The sequence below is a fragment of the Pongo pygmaeus genome, chromosome 7 (assembly GCF_028885625.2).
Source record: "Pongo pygmaeus isolate AG05252 chromosome 7, NHGRI_mPonPyg2-v2.0_pri, whole genome shotgun sequence".
Classification (NCBI taxonomy): domain Eukaryota; kingdom Metazoa; phylum Chordata; class Mammalia; order Primates; family Hominidae; genus Pongo; species Pongo pygmaeus.
Window position 1 is genome coordinate 28,863,613 of NC_072380.2, and position 24,315 is coordinate 28,887,927.

Consider the following 24,315-nt stretch of genomic DNA (forward strand, 5'->3'; position numbering starts at 1 on the left):
TTCTTTAAAATGTCACTCATTTGTCTTACTTGCTTGGTCCAGGAAAGCAGTTAGATTGGTCCTCTCTAATCAACAGCTGTCAAGTTTTTTTCTTTTTTTTTTAAATCATAAGTGCCTGTCAATAATACTTTTTAGACCTGTACCTAATATATGTATATTTACTTATAAATTTTATGCATGTGTATATTACTGATAGATATTTTTTAAAGGCTGAAATAACGATGAAACAAAATTTTAAAATAATGTGATCACTAAATTATTAAATTTTAGTGAAAGCAGTAGGATTGAATATGTTTTATTATTTTTGAAAATCTTGATTGGATACTGTGTGTTATAGCAAGTCAGGTCTGTTTCTAAATTAAACTTTTTTTTCTTTTCTTTTCTTTTCTTTTTGAGATGGAGTCTTCTTGCTTCTTTGTCCAGGCTGGAGTGCAGTAGTGCAATCTTGGCTCACTGCAGTCTGTGTCTCCTGGGTTCAAGCAGTTCTTCTGCCTCAGCCTCCCCAGTAGCTGGGATTACAGGCATGTGCCACCACGCCCGGCTAATTTTTGTATTTTTAGTAGAGACGGGGTTTCACCCTGTTGGCCAGGCTGGTCTCGAACTCCTGACCTCAAGTGATCCACCCGCCTCGGCCTCCCAAAGTGCTGGGATTATAGGCGTGAGCCACCACACCTGGACAACATAAATCATTTTTGACAGCAAAACCACATACTGATGGAAATACCTCTGAACAGTTATTCTCATAATGCTTTCATCAGTTTTTTAAAATTATTACTAAAAGGCAATTCTTATTGTTAAAATGTCATTTCTTTCAAGACATGTGTTATGTTAGTATATTCTCATCAGTATACTAAGGACAGTCACTGGCCATTTAAAGGGTCAATAAATTTGAATTACCTTTTTTAAAAAGTGTATTATTTTTTATTTTATTTATTCTTACTCTTTTTTTTAGACGAAATCTCACTCTGTCACCCAGGCTGGATTGCAGTGGCACAGCCATGGCTCAATGCAGCCTAGAACTCCCAGGCTCAAGTGATCTTCTCACTTCAGCCTCCTGAGTAGCAGGCGGTACAGGCACATGCCACTACATCTGGCTAATTTTTTAATTTTTTGTAGTTATGGGGTCTTCTCCCTATGTTGCCCAGGCTGGCCTTGAACTCCTGGGCTCAAGCATTTCACCCACCTTCGCCTCCCAAACAAAGTGTTGGGATTACAGGCATAAGCCACCATGCCCAGCCTGGATCACCTTTTTGTTAAAAAAAAAGTACAATTCATGTTTTTAAGTTCACCAACTCTTAAGTACTTTGCTGTAAGATAATTAGCACATTTATTCTGTGTTACAAAAAAATTTTATCATTATTTCACTCAACAGATTATATTGTAGGTAATGAAATATGTTAATCAGTTAATCAGTTTAACTGGGCACCTCACCTATTCATTTGTTCATTACAGCAAATTGCAACATATAGCAGTTAACATGTGCCTTGTCTTGTAGTAGTTGCTAATTTCTATGGTATAAATACTCTTACCTTGGCTGATTTGAAGTTATCAACATGAGTCACTGAACACGGATTTGGGAAGACACAGTTGTACACCATTACATAGTAATTTCAACATCAACAGTAGATATAGGTAACCTCAAGTTAATAGTAAAATACAAATTAGGAAGTAATGAGTTTAAGGTATTTATTGCATGGATTTTTAATATAATTTTAATTTATTTAATTTGAAGTTTATGTAATTACATCTTTAATAATGGCTATGTTTAACAACAAGCTCACAACATTCTGAAAATGTAGAAATCGGCATTCATGAGCAGGTGTGAGTGGCTCCAACATGCCCGTCTGTGGGCCTTGTAGGACAGTCTGAGAACTTTGCCTTTTACTCTGAGTGAGATGGGAAGTGTTGGAGGCTTTGGAGCGAAGGGGTGACATGTTCAGTTGGTTTGAGTGTTAGTTAACACAATCACCTGCTGTGCTGGGACTAGCACATGGGGAAGAGAATATGGCAGCAGGGAGAATATTTAGGAGCTGATGTGGAGAATCCAGGCAAGAGACGAAGGTGGTTGGCAGCAGGGAGTAGCCAGGGCCGATGGCAAGTACTGACCAGACTCAAGAATCTGTACAGGAGGCAGCGAGGGATCATGTGTTTCATGGTTCTGTGATTTATTGAGGTCTGAGAAAATAACCAGGCTTTTTTCCCTCAATTATCTTTTTTTTTTTTTTTTTTTTGCCATTGTTAGAGATGAAATAGTGTTCAACTGAACCAGCATCTGACCTAGTTTGACAAATCTTTGTATTGATTTCAAAATCACTGTGTACCAGGGAGATGATATGACGTTCTTTTACTAAAGTGGGTGATGATGGCAGTTTGAATGGGATAATTCCTCACTGCAGAAGATCCACACAACAGGATGTCTCGAATCCCCTGCCCCAGTCCCTAACTGCCAGTAATACCTCCTGGTTACTGCCACACCCAAACAGCCCCTCCATCCATGCATATTTTGGCTGAAAGCCAACAACCTGTGTCTTCTAACAGAGCATATGGTTCTTTTTCTTCCCCTGACAGTATTATGCCTACCTGTATTCTTATGTGATGCCCCAGGCCATCCGGGACATGGTGGATGAATACATCAACTGTGAGGACATTGCCATGAACTTCCTTGTCTCCCACATCACTCGGAAGCCCCCCATCAAGGTGAGGTCCCACCACTGGTGGGGCTGTGGATGCGTGCATGTTTACTTCACTTGTTTTGCAGTAGTGCAGCATGTAACTGCACTGTACCTCAGAGTCCTCATTTGTACAATAGGGATGATACTACCTACCTCATCAAAGGATTGTCTGTGGGCTTAAATGAGTTGTTACTACAGGGGCCCTTCATTCTTAAGGGCAATGGATAGAAATCAGAAGGTTGGGAACTTGGGTGGGAAAGATGTTGCATCATTATTTTTATTAATGTCTTACTGGAATAAAGCATTTTCTTCAATTATGAAACAGCCTATAATTCATAAGAGTATTTGTAGTAACTGATTTGTCACCAGTAGAAATCACTGATATCTTCATATCACAATACCTTTGTTGCAATATCTGCAAAAAGTATTGTTTGTATTTGTTACTGCTTTGAATTCACGGCAGTTATTCCTTTTCCCCTAGGTGTTGTTATTTAATACATTAAGAAAAGAGCATGTATGTCACTGTGTTTTACTGTAACTTGTTTCCTTTGTCATCCTATGTATTATAGTTTATATATCTAAAAACATTACTTTGAGGAGTCCACAGTCTTGACCAGATTGCCAAGCCAGAGGCACACGCAATGTCCATCAAACAAAAAACTGAAGAATTTCTGAGTTAATATATGTAAAGCTCTAAGAATAGTGCCTGGCACATAAGTACTATATAAATTATTTGCTCACAACCAAAAATAACCTCAGAATTCTAGAAATTCTGAGGGTATTGTTCTGTTTTTTTCTTGGAGGTATTAAAACATACACTCAGTGCACAGAAAGCCTGGTTCCACCCCCTTCCTGTCATCTTTGTGGGCTCTGTCAGCAAGTTAGAGCATGCTGGTAAGGGTTAGGATAGCTCAGTCCTTACAGAAGCAGATGTTATTGGAACCAATAATACTATAGAATCTGTCACTTCAAATGAATATTTGTAACTGTGCTTCATCTGTGTTTGTCTGTTTCATATTATGTCTGTTTCATAATTGAAGAAAATGCTAAATTCCAGTAAGAGGTTTATACCTGATATCCTTAGAAGGGTCAACAAACTAATGAGGTCTTATTTTCATTATTATCAAAAAGGCATATTATTTAATTTTATGAAATAAGTTTACCTTCATGGATAACATTGCCATGAGTAAATAGTTATGTTCGACTGGGTGCGGTGGCTCATGCCTCTAATCCCAGCACTTTTGGAGGCTGAGGCGGGCGGATCACTTGAGGTCAGGAGTTTGTGACCAGCCTGGCCAACATGGTGAAACCCCGACTCCACTAAAAAATATACAAATTAGGCTGGGCGCAGTGGCTTATGCCTATAATCCCAGCACTTTGGGAGGCTGAGGCAGGTGGATCACAAGGTCAGGAGCTGGAGACCATCCTGGCTAACACGGTGAAACCTTGTCTCTACTAAAAATACAAAAAATTAGCCAGGCGTGGTGGCACGTGCCTGTAGTCTCAGCTACTCAGGAGGCCAAGGCAGGAGAATCACTTGAACCCGGAGGTAGAGGTTGCAGTGAGCCAAGATCGCGCCACTGCACTCCTGCCTGGGTGACAGAGTGAGACTCCATCTCAAAAAAAAAAAAAAAAAAAAAATACACACACACACACACACACACACACTAGCTGGGCGTGGTGGCATGTGCCTGTAATCCCAGCTACTCAGAAGGCTGAGGCAGGAGAATCACTTGAATCCAGGAGGCAGAGATTGCAGTGAGCTGAGATCATGCCACTGCACTCCAGCCTGGGCGACTGAGTGAGACTCCGTCTCAAAAAGAAAATAATAATAATAATAATAATTGTGTTCTAGACTAAGTACCCACCAGCATGTATTAATAACGATAATGAAATCATATCTTTAGAAGCCGGTTGTAGTGGCACATGCCTGGTAGTCTCAGCTACTCAGGAGGCTGAGGCAGGAGGATTGCTTGAATCCAGGAGTTCAAGGCTGAATGTGCCATGGGCGTGTCTGTGAATAGCCACTGCAGTCCAGCCTGGGCATTGTAGTGAGAAAGAAGTCGTAGCTTGACTGCTAAGCAGAGTGGCCACCAGAGGACGCTGGTTCCATGCAGCAAAGCATAACAAAGAAATGCATTTGGAGGCCAACTGTGGCCCCTGGGTAGAACGTCACTCCTGATTGTCCCAGGGTTTCTTCTGTTGCCAAGACTTCTGCGAAAGCCTCACAAGAGAAGAATAATTAGCAACATAATGTATCAATTTTTTTTTAACTGTGAAAAATAATAGTCACAAGTATTTATATAAAAATAGTATGTTTTCCAGGTACAGTGGTAGGTCTCAAACAGTGAAAAGACTTTGTAGACTTTGAGGTAGGGAGGAAAAGGTTTTAGAAAGCAACTAATGATGGGAGCAATTTTTATTCCTTATATATCCTTTCTTATGTAGCCAGGGACTGGACTTGAGTCAAGATGTATGCATCAATTTATGCCTCTCTAGTAGACCAGAAGACATGGTCCATGAAAATTTAAAGTATCTGAGTGATTAGGTACCTAATAATAGCATCAGTTACCTGAGCAGGCACAGACATGGGGAATTCTTCATCTTTGTTAAAGTGTGTTTGTCTACTGCATTATTAGGCCAGGGTTCCATTAGTTAAGCCATCTCTTCAGTGCAGGTAGAAGTAATTTGGACATGGTGCACATGATTCTTACCAAGTGAAAACTTCAAAACTGAGTATTCTCTGTGAATTTTCTTCATCTTTCTGGAATATATGAAGAATTCAAGATTGGGATGACTTTTCAAATTCAAAGGCTGAAATTAAGAGTGTTTTCAAACTCTTAGTAATTCCTTCAACTTATGAATCTAATTCTTCATAATAACCAGTTTGAATTAAATATTTTATTTACCTAATTTTAATGGTATCAGGTATATGTACTATTTTATGTTCAAAAATAGTAATTTTTTTTGTTGTGCTTTAAATACCTCAAATTTTTACTGTCAAACTATTCCTTGTTTGAGTTAGGGAGATTTGACTGCTTTGTATGATTGGCGGTGTTCTTTCAGTAATGTTAATATCTTAATATTGACTAATGAATGGGGAGTTAATGTCGTATTATTATTTTTGAGTAATGTACTACTTTTGCAAGGAGAACACAGAATGTAAATAGGCTTCATTCAGGATAAGAGATTAAAAAATCACCCGTAAAGTTTTGAGAAAACAGATGGCTTAGGTGGTAAGGAAGCCGAAATGCAAGTGAACGTCTTGGTTCTCTGGGGTAATGTAGGTTCTTGGCATCTATCAAGGATTTTCCTCATTGTTACTAAGCATAAAACAAATATTTCTCTTAGATTGAGTTACCTGGAATCTTCCATGTAAACTGTGATCCACAATATTGGTTAAATAAGTAAATATCCAGACTTCAGTTTATATTATAGTTGCTTCATTCTTTTTAAATTTTTTGCATGTTTTATTATGTAACACAGTTATATATTTACAAATATATTGGGGATGCAGTCTTAAATGGTTTTTTGTTTTTTTTTTTTTTTGAGATGGAGTCTCGCTCTTTTGCCAGGCTGGAGTGCAGTGGCGCAATCTCGGCTCACTGCAACCTCTGCCTCCCAGGTTCAAGCGATTTTCCTGCCTCAGCCTTCTGAGTAGCTGGGACTATAGGCGTGTGCCGCCACGCCCAGCTAATTTTTGTATTTTTAGTAGAGACGGTGTTTCACCATGTTGGCCAGGCTGGTCTTGATCTCTTGACCTCGTGATCCGCCAGACTCGGCCTCCCAAAGTGCTGGGATTACAGGTGTGAACCACCACACCTGGCTTAAATGTTTTTTTTTTTTTTTTTTTTACTGATGGATTACATGATTAAAAACATTTGGAAACCACTGCTTCCGTGAAAACAACAGTTATAAAGTCACTTTTTGTGTCACATGGAGTAATGTGCAGGTTAAAGGACATTTCTCCTGGGGTTGGATTCTGGTGTCTGGGATGACGAGAAAGGTTTTTAGATCCAGTGAGAGCCCCATGGAATACTGGACATAGATGTTGTTTGAGAACATCCTTCCCCAGATTCCTGGCCCGTACATCCTGTTCCGGTGGGAACCGTGGAAGAGCAATAACTCAGTGTTGACGTGACCCCGAAGGGTTCTAAGAGAGCAGCAGTGAGTGAGGGGAGAAGTGAGGAGACAGGTGGGACCCTGGAGGGGGACCTGTGGAGGTCATGACTGTCCAGAGACTCGGTTCTGAGGGGAGCCACCCTTCGAGCACTGGCCTGTGTCTCCTCCCAGTTTAAACTCTGGGACCTGGGCTCTGACGGCACATACTGGCTGTACACAATGATTACTCTTCCCCTATTAAGTTATGGGATGTGTCTTTCAATTAAAAAATTTCCCCTTAATTTATAATAGAAATTTAAAAATTATTTGGGAAAAGATAGACATGCAGAAAGAAATCAAAAGTACTAAAACTTTTGGCTTATTTCTTTTGGCTCTCTGGTATCCTGTTTATCGTGGTGACTTATTTATTTATACATACATATATATACACACACATATGTGGTAAAAATACATATATATGTACTTTTTCTTTTTTTTTTGAGATGGAGTCTTGCTCTGCTCTGTCACCCAGGCTGCAGTGCAGTGGCATGATCTCAGCTCACTGCAACCTCTGCCTCCCAGGTTCAAATGATTTTCCTGCTTTAGCCTCCACAGTAGCTGGGATTACAGGCATGTGCCACCATGCCCAGCTAATTTTTTTGTATTTTTAGTAGAAACGGGGTCTTGCCATGTTGGCCAGGCTGGTCTCAAACTGAGCTCAAGTGATCCGCCCACCTTGGCCTCCCAAAGTGCTGGGATTACAGGTGGGAACCACCACATCTGGCCTTATTTTTATATTTTAAATTTATATACTTGATTTGCAGTCTGCTTTTTAAAAACTTGACAGTAGGCTGGGCGCTGTGGCTTACGCCTGTAATCCCAACACTTGGGGAGGCTGAGGCGGACAGATCACAAGGTCAGGAGATCGAGACCATCCTGGCTAACACAGCGAAACCAATCTCTACTAAAAATACAAAAAATTAGCTGAGTGTGGTGGCAGGCGCCTGTAGTCCCAGCTACTTGGGAGGCTTAGGCAGGAGAATGGCGTAAACCTGGGAGGCGGAGTTCGTAGTGAGCCGAGATCACCGCACTGTACTCCAGCCTGGGCGACAGAGTGAGACTCTGTCTCAAAAAAAAAAACAAAAAAAACTTGACAGTAAATTTTTGGGTTTTGTAATATAGTGGATTAGGTAGTTTGAAAACCTGATCACTATAAGTAACAAACTTATTTTTTCGGTATATAGTTGAGCTAATAAAAAGGTAAGAGAATTGCCAGAAAGGAAGCAGGTGGGAGGACTAAAACTTAGGGTGGCAAGCGTGGTGGCATCACTGAGGCCACCATGGGGAGCTGCTCTCACCTTAGCTGTCTAGAGGCTTGGATTTTATCACTCATGTCAAGGAGTGTAGAGCCTGTTAAGGGTGGAGAATTAGAATGGAGATCTCCTACCTGTTGCCCTGGGGAGATGGCACGCACCTTGTTTATTTTAACCTTGGCTCTGACAGGTTGTCGGGGAAGTGTAGGTTGAGAATATTAAATAGTCTTTTGAGCCTCCACGGGCTTAGGGAGTCATTCTGTATGAAATCTAGACCCAGGGTCACATGAGGTGGCTCAAGTCTGTAATCCCAGCATGTTGAGAGGCTGAGGCAGGAGGATTTCTTGAGGCCAGGTGTTCCACACCAGCCTGGGCAATATAGGGAGTCCCCAGGGAAAAAACAAAAAAGAAAACTAGACCCAGTCATCGATACCCTTGGACTGTTTGACAAAATAAAACCAAAAATCTGTTATAAGGAGAAATTACTCTCAGCAGAGGAAGTTCCCACTGAAGAAAAAGAGAAATTTCTTCACCTCAGGCCACATAGGACACACACAGGTAAAGCCTCATTGAAGATGGAGCTTGAAATGTAAAGTCAGCAGCCAGCCACCAAGGAAACAGCTGATCACGAGCAAGAGTGAACACATATAACAAACAGGTTATAGTTCTCCAAGGATTTCACATAATAAAGCCATTAGATAGACTATAAAACAAGTAGGCTTAAAATTAGTAACCTGAAAACATAAAAAAGCAACAAATCACTCCAAAAAGAACAAACAGATTGGAAAGACCTAAATGGAACTATTGAAAATGAGAATCATAGTTATTAAATCTCAGTGAAATGGGATAAAAAGATCAGACTTAGGTGAAAAGAAAAGGAAGTAGAAGATAAATTTAAAGACACTTCCCCATCTTTCTTTGTGTGGCATCCTCCCCTCCCTGCTCCCCTCCATGCTCCCTTCCGTGGAGCCAGTGTTTCCAAAGGCCCCCAGCCCGCTTTGCAGGTGTCGCTTCTCCAGCCCATTTAAAACCCAAGTTCATGGCTGTCTTGCAGGATTTGCTTTTTCATTGTTTGGCCTCTGAGGATTTCATTCATTCATTCATTATGCATGCATGCATGCATGTGTGTATGTGAGTGAGTGACAGGGTCTCACTGTCACCCAGGCTGGAGTGCAGTGGTACCATCATAGCTCACTGCAGCCTTGAACTCCTGGGCTCAAGCAGCCTCCCATCTCAGCCTCCCAAGTAGCTGGGACTACACCAAATAGCTGGCCTGCTGCCACATCCTGCTAATATTTTTATCTCTTGTGGAGATGAGGTTTTGCTTTGTTGCCCAGGCTGGTTTTGAACTCCTGGGCTCAAGCGATCTTCCTGCCTTGGCCTCCCAAAGTGCTGGGATTAATCACCAGGTAATTTCATTTCTTATTACAGGCTCAGCCCTGTATTTAAAGAGATGGTTTCTGTATTTCTTCTTGCATGTTCAGGTGTTCTGAGGGGTTTTTATGCCATTCGGCCTGCCACATTGTAATGAAGCTGTCCCTCTTCATACTTGCTAGTTAGACATTTTCTAATTAATAATAATATGACTAGACTATAGTATGGCCACTTTCCCACGGCTTTAAATGTAGTTAAGCATCTTTTTTATGGACAGTATTCAAGAATGATTTGACTAGCCCCTCTCTGGGTAGTCTTCAATATTTTGATTCAAAACATTGATGAAACAAACAACTCGGTACCTACCTATGGCTCTGCAACCAAGTACATACTAGGAGTAGACTTACTGAGACAGCTGACACTAAACACGTTAAGGCTTTTGGCATCTGAGAAGTGTAGGCCATCTCAGCAGAATACCTGACGATGTTCTGGAGACACCTGGTAGGCAGGAGGCCTGGGGCCGGGCTCTGGCTCCTGCCATGCTCTGCAGGGATGTTGCCCCTGACGGAATCAGCGTCTTCACCATGGACATGGGGGTGTGGGATCGGCTCAGCTGCAAGGGTTCTGTTGGTATTAGCTGGGATTCCCACTCTGTGTCTCTCTCCCGTTTCCAGGTGACCTCACGGTGGACATTCCGATGCCCAGGATGCCCTCAGGCCCTGTCGCACGATGACTCCCACTTCCATGAGCGGCACAAGTGCATCAACTTCTTCGTGAAGGTGTATGGCTACATGCCCCTCCTGTACACGCAGTTCAGGGTGGACTCTGTGCTCTTCAAGACACGCCTGCCCCATGACAAGACCAAGTGCTTCAAGTTCATCTAGGGGCAGCGCAAGGTCTGGGGAAGAGGATGAGCAGAGGGAGGAAGATGGCTCCCAAGGTTCTTAGGCATTGCAGGACCTTGGGCACATCTGCTGGGTGGGTGGCCCAGACCCTCTGCTGGGAGGGGCAGCAGGAAGAGTGGAAGGAAACCGCTGCCTTTATCTTGAAGTCGGCCACACTGGGCCTGGAGCCCTGGGCGGAGGCCCCGGGGTTCCCCACACAGGGCACTGACTGATAGCTTACACTGAGGACTGTGGCGACTCTGCAGAGTCACTCACACCGTTCATATGCCCAGGACAGCTGGTTCGTGGTTTTTAAATTCAATAACAACTATTACGATTATTTAAAAAGAGAAAGTTTCAGATTTGCCATTCAAGGCTTATTTATATATATGTGTGTGTATATAAATATATGCACACACACTTGCATACATATATATTTTTGGCTGGGGGAGTGTGAGTTTTGCCTCTCTAAGGGAGGGACCGCGCAGGCTCCTTTGTTCTGTATTCTGGCGGAGATGGGTCCTGGCCTTGTGTCACTGGCTTATCCTTAAAGATCATCTCCCATCCTCCCCAGCGCCATCTGTGTGCAGAAACCAGAAAGGGATGAACTTGGCCCTCTTACGGGCCTGGACGAGGTCTCTTCCTTACCCTTTCTGTTGCCAGTCAGCAACCTGTAACTCACATTCTCTTTCCAGTGAATCCCTGGGAGCGCCTGACCCTGGTGGGCTGCTCACTTCCTGCTGCTGGGGCCAGTGATTTTTGAGGATTTATCTTAAGCCAGGCTTGCCTCAGTACTTATTCCTGCTCTCCCATTTCTCTCTTGTTTGAGAGAGAATGAGGAAGCAAAGAATGAGATAGAATAGGGCCTGAAGACGCCACTCCCAGATGGCTCTTTCTGTCCTGCTCTTCTGTTGAAACACACGTGCTATGGGCTTCAGGCTTTTCTGAAGTGCTCTTTCTTGGATTGGATAGGAAATCAGTAGGGTGCACATCTGCTGTGGTCTGAAGTGGTTTATAGGTCAGCCTCCTCTCCCTGGTATAGAGCAAGCCAGTGTCCTTCGAGGACCCCACCCGGCTGGCCGGGAAGTTTTACAGCAAGGCGCCTGCCTTGGGATAATTCCTTGGTGAAATTCACCTTCCCCCCGCCTCTGTCTGGAGCCCCATCCTGTGTTATCTGTGGTTTTTGGACCCCTAATGTCAGCTTGGCTGTAGGACCCCCTGAGGTTTGGTATGTGCTAGAACGATGGGAGGCCATGATTTGCTGTGTAAGCTCACATCCAGCCTTGGAGTCTAACAGGCATTCACACCCCGAGTTACCACTTTCCACTCCCCGCTTAGGATTCTGTTCCCTGGGCTGAAACTGAAATAAGCTCATTTTTTGGGTCATGGTGGCCGTAGGGGAACCTAGGAGGGTGTGAGTGGCATTTGTCAGGGATTTAGCCTGTTTCTTGAACCCTACTTTCTCGAAGTGGAGTTGACTCTGGAAGTTTTCTAGCAACTGAACAAAAGCTCAGGTCTGTCCTGGTCATGCACATGCCTTAAGCCAGTTCCGTCTTCCCTAGACCTTGGCATCCTGTGCTTCTATTTCTCGGAATACGTTCTCCTCTGACCTGCCTGTACCACGTGGGTCCTCTTCAAGTACTGTTTTGAAGCTGGGCTCTTTTGTGTCGCTCCCACCCACCTGTAGGGCTAGCTCGGCTTAAGGGAACTCTCCCCATTGGCAAACCGGACCCGGCCACCGCCAGGACTGTGTTTCCAAAGGTTCCCCCTGGCATCAGCCTGTAGCTCCCCTGCTGAGGCAGTGTGGTTATGTTCCCAGCAGTGGGGGGGTCGGACGCCCTTCCTCAGAACTTTCTAGTTGCCCTCTACCTGACTCCTGACTTGTATTCCTTTTAGCAGTAGCCTTCTTCCCTCGGGGAGCCAAAGAGTGTGATGTGTGGCGCTATATTGTAGCTGCTATTTTCTCTGGTTTCTTTTAATGTGAGGAACTCATATACTGACTTCAGCGGGACTCGGTGAGCCAGGGCCATCTGTGTGCTGGGACCCCCTTTAGCGGGACTCGGTGAGCCGGGGCCATCTGTGTGGTGGGACCCCCTTTAGCGGGACTCGGTGAGCCGGGGCCATCTGTGTGGTGGGACCCCCTTTAGCGGGACTCGGTGAGCTGGGGCCATCTGTGTGGTGGGACCCCCTTTAGCGGGACTCGGTGAGCCGGGGCTGTGTGGTGGGACCCCCTTTAGTGGGACTTAGTGAGCAAAGGTCATCTGTGTGGTGGGGCTAGGGCCTGTCCCTTTAGTGGAGCCAGGTTGTCGGGCCCCGAATGTCACTGGTGGATCTAAGAAGGGCTGAGTGGTCTGACACCAAAACGTGCTACAGGGAGGGCTGTGGTGCCAGTGCTTCCAACAAGGACAGCCCTCCTTGACCCTGAAAGGAACACTGGCTTGAAGGACTGCACACAGGCTCTGAGGGGCACGCCCTCCTCAGCGAGAGGCAGCAAGGTGGCCGCAGTGTCACTGGTCAGGTGCTTCTCACCATGGGAAAGTTGCCGACCTGTGACTTGCTTGAGATGGGAAAGCAGCACCACAGACCCCGGGTCTCCTTGGCTGTCTGTGGGCCGCCCCTGGCCACCTTGTCCTGGCTCGCAGGGTGCAGGACTGCCTCGTTCTCTGGGTGGCCGGCTTGCTGCTCTGGTTTGGGCCGTCCTACTGTAATGCCATCCCAGGGCTCCGCAGGCCACTGTGAGCTCTGGCTCCCTGGGTAGTGCTCCTCCATGTGGACTGTGCCTCAGGCCAGGGCTCACCAGCTGGGGTCCTGTCCAGAAGGATGGGATCTTTCTGAGAGCTGCGCCGGACAGAGTGGGGAGCTCCTAGTTCGGAGGGGGAAGCTTTGATATCCATGCCACATCCATCCACCCTACCCCTTTTCGTCATGAGCACAATGGTCTTACATTGGATTTTTGTAAAAAAATAAAAATAAATGGAGACTTTAACTCAAGCAGCTCGGAGGTCTTTTGTGGTTTTCCTCGGCAGGTATGGAAGAGTGACCTGAGAGGAGGCACCTGCTTGATTGCTTGATTCCAGGTAGCCACCTGTGTATGCCAGCTGGGCCTGCTCGCAGAAGATGACGGGAGGCAGCGTGACCAGGCCCTGGTGTGGGCTGTGGACCAGAGATGGGTGAACAGACTCACACTCACACGGGCAGCCTTGTCTGTGCCCAGTTCCAGGGCAAGTCATTTTGACTAAACAGGAACTTAGGGGCTGTTGAGGTGCTTTAAGCAGGATGTGGAAGGGCATGTGGCCCATATATGCAAAGTTAATTTTTTCATGGGAATTTAAAAGAGTGTGTGTGTGTGTGTGTGTGTGTGTGTGTGTGTGTGGAGTGGTTGTGGGGAGCTGTGTGTGCCTGCGATCCCAGGACAGGCGAGGCCTCACTGTCAATGGCTCGATTCGGTCCATAGGTCATGCCCCTGACCTATAGGTCACTAAGGCACCTGTACCTGCACTGAGCTCACACTCCCCGACTGCAGAGCCCCATCCTGTTGGTACCCACAGGCCTATAACTTGTGCTTGACTGTGGGATCAGAGGCTTCCTCAGGAGAGGGCACTGAGCTGTGGGCTTCGGGGAGAAGGATGGAGAAGGGAAAGGGGGTAAAGGCGATTTCTCCTCTCATGGGCTCTGCAGGTAGCAGCTTCGGTCACACTGACAGTTCTAAGAATGGGTGAGACCTAACAGTCAGTGTCCCTCCTCAAGTGGGGTTCACGACTGATCAGGCAGGTTTGCAGCAGCTGATGGGCGAGATGTCATCGAGGGGCATTCCTCTTTGGGTCTGGAGTTTTGGCTGTCAAGCTCCTATTCTTGCAGCCATCCGTCTCCATGTTACGACTGTCCTGGGACCAGAGAGACTTGAGAAGGTGGCATGAAGCTGTAGAAAATGTATCTTCCTATACACAGAGAGATGATGTCTGCTTTGAGTCTATACCTGTCGAGCTGTGTCTTGGACTTGCGGTCTGCCAAGGTGGTAAATGTTAGCTGTTGATGGGATCATCGCCGAAGTGGAAGGCTCCACAAGGTTTACAAAAACGTGTTAAGAAGAATGTTGATGGCAGGGTGTGGTGCCTAACGTCTTCATCTCAGCATTTGGTGAGGCGGAAGTGGGAGGATCACATGAGGCCAGTTCAAGACCAGTCTGGGCAACATAGCAAGACCCCCATCTCTACAAAAAAATTAGAATGTTATGAAGAAACTGAAAAGAAGAAAGGAGAATGTAGCGGGTAAAGGTCTGGGCCCTGGAACAGACTGGGTGCAGATCCTGGGCTGCCCATCACACTGGTGGAGAGCAAGTTATCTATTAATATTTTAGGCTCTAAGCCCACCATACGGTGGCAAAAGTTGTGCCCATCTCTTCAGCATATGTTAAAAGTTAAATAACATAATATATGTAGAGTCCACTGCTTGACACAATAAAAATGAACTATTACTGGAGTAAAATAGTGTCCATTCTTCATGGCTGTTTCTGCCTTCCACTAGGTTTGAGTGCCAGCGCCTGGCTGAGTGCCCTGCCCACCTCCTATTAGAGCCCCCATGCTCTGTCACCTCACCATGCTGTGTGCTGGCCACTGCTCTGCCTCCCACACCGGACTGCAGCCTCTCGAGAACACAGGAGTTCCATAGTTTTCTCATGAATGAATGCTTTGACAAACTGAAGAGAGTCACTTAGAAATCACAGCTTAGGCAAATTGTTTTACCTTTCTTCATCTGTCTTCACGTTTATGAAAGAGTACAGGCTGGGTGTGGTGGCTCATGCCTGTAATCCCAGCACGTGGGGAGGCCAAGGCGGGTGGATCACCTGAGGTCAGGAGTTTGAGACCAGCCTTGCCAAAATGGTGAAACCCCATCTCTACTAAAAATACAAAAGTTAGCCAGGTGTGGTGGCACGTGCCTGTAATCCCAGCTACTCAGGAGGCTGAGGCAGGAGAATTGCTTGAACCCAGGAGGCGGAGGTTGCAGTGAGCTGCGATTGCGCCATTGCACTCCAGCCTGGGCAACAAGAAACTCCGTCTCATAAAAATAAAAAAGTAAAGTACAACTGCTGGTCCTGTTGTAGGACTGTCCTGTTAGCATTGAAACTACTTACGTTCTATTGATTTAAATGATTGGTCCCACATTTCAAACATACGGCAATGTTGAAATCATTTCTAGGGCATAAATGTCTATGTCATTTTACTGGACCCGCCTTGGAGCGTCCCATCTACCCATGCCCCATCCCTTCACCCATCCCGCCATTCATCCTTTCATGGTGCACTGCTCGGTTACGTTTCTGAGTAAACTGGCAACATCAATGCATTTCCTTCTAAATACATGGGCATACAACTGTTCATTATAGGTCAATATTTGTGTTTTTAATGTAAACTTTATTTTAAACATGCACACTGAAATGCACACATCGTAAGTGCGCATTCTTTTGAGTTCTGACAAACGCACACACCTGTGTAACCCAGACCCCTCTCAATATATGGAACACTACTATCAACCCAAGAAGTCCCCTCCTGCTCCTTCCTCCTAGTCAGTCCCCATGTCCTCCATCCTCGGACATAGCCAATGCTGATTGTTTTTTTCATTTTGGATTAGTTTTCCATATTCTAGAATTTCATATAAATGGTGTCCTACAATTTCTACTCTTGTGTGTGTCCGTCTTCTACACACCCAGCATAACATTTTGGAGATGCATCCATCGTTGCTGTATAGATGGTGATTAGTTACTTTTTATTGCTTAGTATTCCCTTGTATGAATTGAGTAAAATCTGTCCGTTCTATTATATAGGTGCTGGGGCTTTTTCCAGTTTTTGGATATTATGAATAAAGTTTCTGTGAACATTCATGTGCAAGTCTTTCTGTGGATTTTTATTTCTCTTGGGTAAACACCTGGGAGTGGAATTGTTGGGTAATATGGTAGATGTATACGTGTTTAGTTTTATAAGAAACTTCTAGACCTTTTCTCAATGCGATCATTCCATTTTGTACTTCCACCAGTAATTATGAGACTCCCAGTTCCACATCCTCACCAATCCGTGGTCTGGTCGGTGTTTTTAATTTGAGCCATTCTGGTGAGTAATGGTGTCTTATCATTTCATTCTGAGTTTTCCTGATGACTGGTGATTTAAGCACCTTTTCATGTGTTTACGCCATTTGTATATGTTTCCTTTGTGAATTATCTGTACACATCTTTTGCCCAGTAAGAAAAACTGGATTGTCCTTTTTTGAATTGCTTTCTTTTCTTCCTACATTTTTAATAGATTTTGGGGGGAGCAGTTTCAGATTTACAGCAAAACTGCATGGGAAGTACAGAGTTTTCCTCTTCTTCCACCTTACCCCTCACTTGTCCTTTATTAACATCTGCCATTAGTGTGATAGATTTGATACAATTGATGAGTCAGTGACGACACATTGTCCACTCAAGCCCATGGTTTACATTAGGCTTCATTCATCGTGTTGTATGTTCTATGGGTTTTGACAAATATGTAATGACACATATTCACCATTACAGTATCATACAGAACAGCCTCACTCCCTAAAAACTTCCTGTGCTGCATCTATCGGTCCCGCCCTCCCTCTCTGAATCTCTGGCAACCACTGATCTTTTTACTGTTTTCACACTATGGCCTTTTCCAGAATGTCACGTAAAATCATACAGCATGTAGCCTTTTCACATTGGCTGCTTTCATGTAATATAATATGCACTTAAGGCTCTTTTGTATCTTTTCCCGGTTTGATAACCAGTTTCTTTTCTCAATGAATAGTATTGTATGGATGTATTTAGTCTTTTTTATTGCTGAGTTACAGGAATTTTTTGCCCTGGACACTAGTCCATTGTCAGATATGTTTTGTAAATTATTTGTTTAATTTGTGGCTTGCCTGATCATTTTCTGTATGGTGTCATCTGATTAGCAGAAGTTTTCAATTTTGAGGAGATACAGTTCTCTTGTTACTACTTTCTGTGACCCAAGAAACCTCTGCCTACCCAACATCATGAAGATATTTTCAGTGTTTTTCACCAAATGCTTTATGGTATTAGCTCTTATAATTAAAGATCCATCTCAATGTTTATGGTGTGTGGCAGTGGTCAGGTTTCTGATACTTTTTCTATATGGGCATTGCAGCACCATTTGTTAAAAAGACTTTCCCTTCCCTTTGTTGAAAAGGTGGTTATTATAGAAGTGGGGCTCTATTTCTGAGCCATCTTTGTTGTTATGCTGCTTTCTTCATCCTCGTGCCAGTTCCATACTGTCTTGATGAATGTAGCTTTCCAACTTTGTTCATCTCCAAGATTGCTTTCAATGTTATAGTTACTTTGTATTTCTCTGTAAGTTTCAGAATTAGCTCTATGGCATTAGCTCTTATGCTTACATAAAATTCATCTTGATATTGCCAGTCTCTTCTAAGAAACCTGGGATTATCAGATTAAAAAAATTTAAACATAAAACTTGCCATGTTAGCCATTTTGGAGTGTACAATTTAGTTACATTAAGTATATTCACAATGTTGTGTAACCCTCACCACTAGCTAGTTATAAAACTTTTTCATCGCAAACAAATTCTGTACTCATTAAACAATAATTTCCCATTCCCCCACTACTTCCAGCCTCTGATAACCTCTATTCTCTCTATGGATTTGTCTATTCTGGATATTTGAATATAAATGAAATCATAAAATATGTGGTCTTTTGTGTCTGGCTTATTTCACTTAGCATGTTTTCAAGGTTCACCCATTGCAGCATGTATCAGAATCTCATACGTTTCTATGGGTGGATATTTCATTGTGTGTATATTCCACATTTTGTTTATCTGTTCATCTGTTGATAGATACTTGGGTTGCATCCATTTTTTGGTTACTAAGGTGGTGAATAATATTACTAAGAACATAGGTGGCCAAATATTTGAGTCCCTTCTCTCAATTCTTTTGGGTATCTATAGAGGAATGGAGTTGCTGGACAATATGGTAATTCTGTATTTAACTTTTTGAGGAACTGCCAAACCATCTTCCATAGCAGCTTTGTCATTTTACATTCCACTAGCAGCGTATGAAGGTTCCAATTTCTCCATTCTCCCAACACTTACTTTCTGATAAAAATTTTAAAAAACGTTACAGCCATCCTAGTAGGTGTGAAGTGGTACCTGGTCATGGGTTTGATTTTCATTTCCCTAATGACCAGTGTTGAATATCTCTTTATGTGCTATTGGCCATCTGTGTATCATCTTTGGAAAAATGTTTATTCAAGTCCTTTACCTACTTAAAACATTGGGTTAGGTTGTGGTGTGGCTGTCTGCTGGGATGGTATTGTATCAAATCCGTAAATCAATAGGCAGAATTAAAATGTTAGTATTGAGTCTTCTAATCCATCAATATGGTATATTTCTCCATTTATTCAAATCGTTAATTTCTATCAGCAAGGTTTTGAGACTTTTAGTGTAGAGATCTTACATATTTTTTCAAAATTTATCTCACACTATTATGAATGAAGTTGCTGTTTTAAAAACATTTTATTTTCTGGCCAGGTGTTGTGCCTCACACCTGTAATCTGAGCACTTTGGGAAGCCAAGGTGGGTCTCTATAAAAGTAAAAAGAAAAAAAAAATTAGCTGGATGTGGTGGCATGTGCCTGTGGGCCCAGCTACTCAGGAAGCTGAGGTGGGAGCATCACTTGACTCTGGGAGTTTAAGGCTGCAGTGAGCCATGAGTGTGCCACTGCATTCCAGCCTGGGTGACAGAGTAAGACTCTCTCTCAAAAACTTGTTAATATATAAAATACAGTTGACTTTTGGATACTAACCTTGTATTCTGCAGTCTTGTGAGCTTATTCCAGTAGTTTTCTAGATTTCTTAGAACTTTCTATGTAAAAAGTCTCATCTGAAAACAGTTTTACTTCTTTCCTACCTTTATGCTTTATCTGTATGCCTGCCTTCCTTCTCCTCTTCATTTTTGCCTTATTGCAATGACTGGGACTCCAAGAACACTATAGAACAGTAGTATGGATCGGCACCTTGCTTTGCTCTCAATATTTGGGGAAAAGCTCTAGTATTTCACTGAGCTGTTAAGTTTTTCATACATGACCTTTATCAGGTTGAGTATGTTCCCTTTTATTCCTGTGTGCTGAGTGCTGTTAGAGAATTTCATCAAATGCTTTTTTCCTGTACTATTGAAATGATCCTCTATTCTATTATAAATTAGATTGGCTTTCAAATATTTAATTATCCTTGCATTCCAGGGATAAACCCTACTTGGTCATGTCATATTATCCTATTTGTGTATTGCTGGATTCAGGTTGCTGGTAAGTTTTTTTTTTTTTTTGCATTGATGTTCATGAGAGATATTTGCCTCTCATTTTCTTTTTTGGTAATGACTTTGTAAGGTTTTGGTATTAGAGTTATGCTGGCCCCTTAAAAGGGATTGGAAGTATTCCCCCTTCCTCTTTTTGATAGAAGTTATACAAGATTGGTGTTATTTCTTCCTTTTTTTTTTGTCATTAACATTTATTTCAATTAAAGAAATGTGAATCCAGGATTAATGTAAGGTGAAATATTAAAGTATCTGGCAAAAGAAATGCTATTAAGAGTTTAAGTATAAAATGTTTGCGGTACCGGTGCTATGTATAACAGACAAACATTAACAAAATAAAAAACACATTCTTTTTTTGTTTTAAATTGAGATGGAGTCTCGCTCTGTCGCCCAGGCTAGGAGTGCAGTGGCATGATCTCAGCTCACTGCAACCTCTGTTGCCCGGGTTCAAACAATTCTTGTGCCTCAGCCTCCCGAGTAGCTGGTACTACAGGTGTGCACCACCATGCCTGGCTAATCTTTTTGTATTTTTAGTAGAGATGGGGCTTCACCACGCTGGCCAGGCTGGTCTCAAACTCCTGACCTCAGGGGATCTGCCCGCCTCGGCCTCCCAAAGTGCTGGGATTACTGGCATGAGCCACTGCACCTGGCCAAAAGCATTCTGTAGAGAATCAAATTCTGATAAACTCTGGTTTGTAAAAATCAATTCAGTGGTACAGTCCTCCCAGGGGAGAAGCAGTTTGCCTTTTTACCATCAGTTAAAAATCAAAAGAGCATATGTATTTTTTCCTTATCTAGTTGTAACCATTACAGCACTGTATTTCTTCCTTAAATGTTTGATAGTTTCCCAGGGAAACCATCTAGGCCTGGAGTTTTCCTTGTGAGAAGATAATAAATTTAATTTAAGTGAATATCAAGTTCTTTTTCTTATTGAATGAGCTTTGTCTATTTGTGTCTTCAAAGGAAATTTTCCATTTTATCTGTGGTGGTAAATTTGTTGGCATAAGTTGGTATTCTTTTTATCCCTTTAATATTTGTAGGCTTTTTAGTAATACCCCCCTTTTGCTTTCTGATTGGCTGTCTTCTTCATATCTGTAGGATCTGTAGTGATAACCGAAGTTTTTTCACTGCCCGTATGGGCAGTCGGTCCTGTGTTTCCTTGATCAGTCTAATGAGATGTGTATCAATTCTGCTGATGTTTTCAAAAATCAGCTTTTGGCTTTGTTAGTTTTCTCTATTCTGTTTTGTTCATTTGTCCTTATTTTTATGATTTCTTTCCTCTACTTTCTTTGGGTTTATTTGGCTCTTTTTATAGTCTTCTAAGGTAAAAATTTAGGTAAATTTTAGGCCTTTTCATTTTTTCTGTAAGCATTTAAAGGTATAAAATGACTTTTAAGCACTACTTTAGCAGTATCCTGTAAATTTTGAGCTTTAATTTTCTGTTCAAAATACTTTCTAATTCATTTTGTGATGTCTTCTTTGATCCATGAGCTATTTTAGAAGTGTTTAATTTCTAAATATTTGTGGTTTTCCAAAATACTTTGTTGAGTTTGAATTTACTTCCATTGTGGTGAGAGAAGGTTTTGTGTATGCGTTCAGTCCTTTTAAATGTAATGAGATGTGTTTTATCACCTAGCATATGGTTTTCATAGTAAACATTCTGCTGCTGTAGAGCAAGTACCCTAAAAAGTATCAATTAAGTCAAAGTTTTTGACAGTTTTGTTCAGGTCATCTATGACTTTACTTTTTTTTGTCTAGTTGTTTTAATAATTATTACAAGGTGATAAAATCCCTAATGGAATTGTTTTTTGTGGTAGGTTGTTCTAGCTACCTACTTACCTAACTACATACATCTGGAGTTTATAGTTTTACCTCTAGAAGGGTCAGGTCTGATGGGAGCTGTTACATCGCCATTCCACTATTTGACCTTTACTTTAATCAACTACAGAAATGTTTGAACACACAACACTCGAGCAGGGATTGGCATACTTTTCCTGTAAAGGGTCAGCCAATGTTTTAGGCTTTGTGGGCCACATGTGATTTCTGTTGCATCTTTTTTCTAACAACTCTGCTTGTGGGCCACATTTGGCTTGTCGGCCACAGCTACCGACCTCTGATTCATCTCATCAGGAAGCTGCCCACTGAATCAAGTAGCTATTTTAAAGCATGGGCTAAATGATAGGGATTTTTACACTTATGTGCAGGTTCCCATGTTTAGAACATTGCAGTTAAAAAACTGACCCACTAGGAAATGTTGTTTTGGTCTGTAATTCCTAAATATTTCTGAAATTTTCTCTCCTTACCTTCTTCCACAAGCCTTATGCTGGGACAAGGTGGAAAAAACAGACCCTGACCCCAGGGTGCTCATGGTCCTGGAAATGTGCTCCTCCCTAGCTGTAAGTCTGGGGGAAATGCTTATCTGTGATGGTGAGCTAAAGCCATGAGATAGAGCACAACACACCGAATATGTGAGCAGCTGCCGACTAATGCCCACTGATGACTGGAAGCTGCTTACTGATGACTGGGAAAGGCTTTGTGAAATGAAAGTCCATTATTTCCAAAGTATGTGAAGCAAGTGTAAATAGTTACTAGAGTAAAAACTTATATTGGATAATTTAACAAAATGTTAGCAAACTTATTTTAATTGATAATGTGGTAACTCAGAATTTATTGTATGAGAATTAAGTTACTTTTTACTGGTGATTGATTTGATAACTACATCAGGGAGGCTTACACATGGGTTAGGAATGTTTATTGTAGAGAAAAGTAAAGGGTAAATCCTTCTAACACAAACACCATTACGCGGGGGCTTTGCACATTTTTTTCAATGGCCTGCAATACCAACATAAGAGAAGCAAGAAATATTCTACGTGCCTAAGGAGATGGGCGTTTATACCCCTTTCAAAGATCTGTGGTCCTGTGACTCAAAAGTTTACATTTAATGTGTGTATGTGTGTGTGTATATATATACATATAGATAAGTTTTTTTTTTTTTTTTTTTTTGAGACACAGTCTTGCTCTGTCTCCCAGGCTGGAGTGTGGTGGTGCGATCTTGGCTCACTGCAACCTCCATCCCCCCACCCCCTCCCGGGGTTTAAGCATTTCTCTGCCTCAGCCTCGCAAGTAGCTGGGACTACAGGCGCCTGCCACCACGCCTGGCTAATTTTTGTATTTTTAGTAGAGACGGGGTTTCACCATCTTGGCCAGGCTGGTCTTTTCTGACCTTGTGATTCACCCGCCTTGGCCTCCCAAAGTGCTGGGATTACAGGTGCAGTTGAACTTCTGACCTTGTGATTCACCCGCCTTGGCCTCCCAAAGTGCTGGGATTAGAGGTGTAAGCCACTGTACCTGGCCATAATGTATATAATGTTTTATGATGTGATTAAAACCCATAATGGGCTGCCAAGGAGCAGTAGAGACTCTGGTATTTGATCTTCAGAAGATCAGTTCCTGATGGAGGCTGGCTCAAGTCTATGGTGAGACTGGCCCTCTGGCTCAGCTCGGCACTGTTGGTCTCCAGGATTTACCTGTGACTTCCTCCAGAATTGTCATTGGTTATTTCCACTCTATTTTAGGTTCAAAGGAGACTACTGTTATTTATGTGTAGTCCCACTGCAGTGCATTTGAAAGATAAGTGTTGTCTACATTCTTATAGATGGCATAAAGCAGTGAGACAGCACTAACTATTCCTCTTGGCTGCAGGAAAAAAACTGGACTTGGGGCCAAAGGAAAAGTGTCCTCCTTCCCTTCCCACTGGTTACTTGGCTCTTGTTAATATGTCATTATGCAGGTTTAAAGGTTTCTTCACTATTGCTTCTGTTGATACTTCATTACAGTTTGGAAATGCCTTTATAGGATAACTGTGAGGGCCAAAAGCTTCAAGCTCTCCAGGGATCAGGAGAGATGGAGTAGATGTGACTTGAAAAGCAATGGCCTAAAAGACAGATTTCCATTTCCTGGCTGGCTGCTGACCTGATACTCACCCACGGTGTTGCGGTAAGGCAGAGGCCACTCACTGGCTGTTTTGCGGAAAGTTACTTAAGCTCTGTTCCCTCACCCAACACCTGACTGCAGCCGTGTGAAGAGGAGACCCTGAGCCAGGGTCGACCAGCTAAGCCACACCACACCACACCAGATTCCCGACCATAGAAACAGTGAGATGAGAAACGTCAGGTTTTTTTTTTTTTTTTGAGACGGAGTCTCGCTGTGTTGCCCAGGCTAGAGTGCAGTGGCATGATCTTGGCTCACTGCAAGCTCCACCTCCCAGGTTCATGCCATTCTCCTGCCTCAGCCTCCCGAGTAGCTGGGACTACAGGCGCCCACCATGCCTGGCTAATTTTTTGTATTTTTAGTAGAGACGGGGTTTCACCGTGTTAGCCAGGATGGTCTCGATCTCCTGACCTTGTGATCTGCCTGCCTTGGCCTCCCAAAGTGCTGGGATTACAGGCGTGAGCCACTGTGTTTTGGGGTAATTTATTGTGCAATAGATACCTAATATATCACTTTGTACTAAGACTTAACTAATATGAAGTCTCTGCACTATTAAGTTTTTTTCAATTAATCATTAGGATTCCACTGGGTTTGAGTACAAACTTTTATGGATGTCAGAGTCTTCGCCAGGTTGGTGTCAATGTCAGTCAAT

The 24,315-nt window shown here is 42.9% G+C and overlaps 1 protein-coding gene across 1 annotated transcript in view; it reads left to right on the forward strand.

Annotated features, from left to right (window-relative positions):
• Positions 1 to 13,335, forward strand: part of EXTL3 (exostosin like glycosyltransferase 3) — a 38,263-nt gene extending 24,928 nt beyond the window's left edge. Inside the window, exons 4-5 of the mRNA XM_063669389.1 lie at positions 2,569 to 2,697; positions 10,135 to 13,335. Coding sequence (XP_063525459.1) covers positions 2,569 to 2,697; positions 10,135 to 10,344 — 339 coding nt within the window. The 3' untranslated portion in view covers positions 10,345 to 13,335. The remainder of the gene's footprint in view (positions 1 to 2,568; positions 2,698 to 10,134) is intronic.
• The last annotated feature ends 10,980 nt before the right edge of the window (positions 13,336 to 24,315 follow it).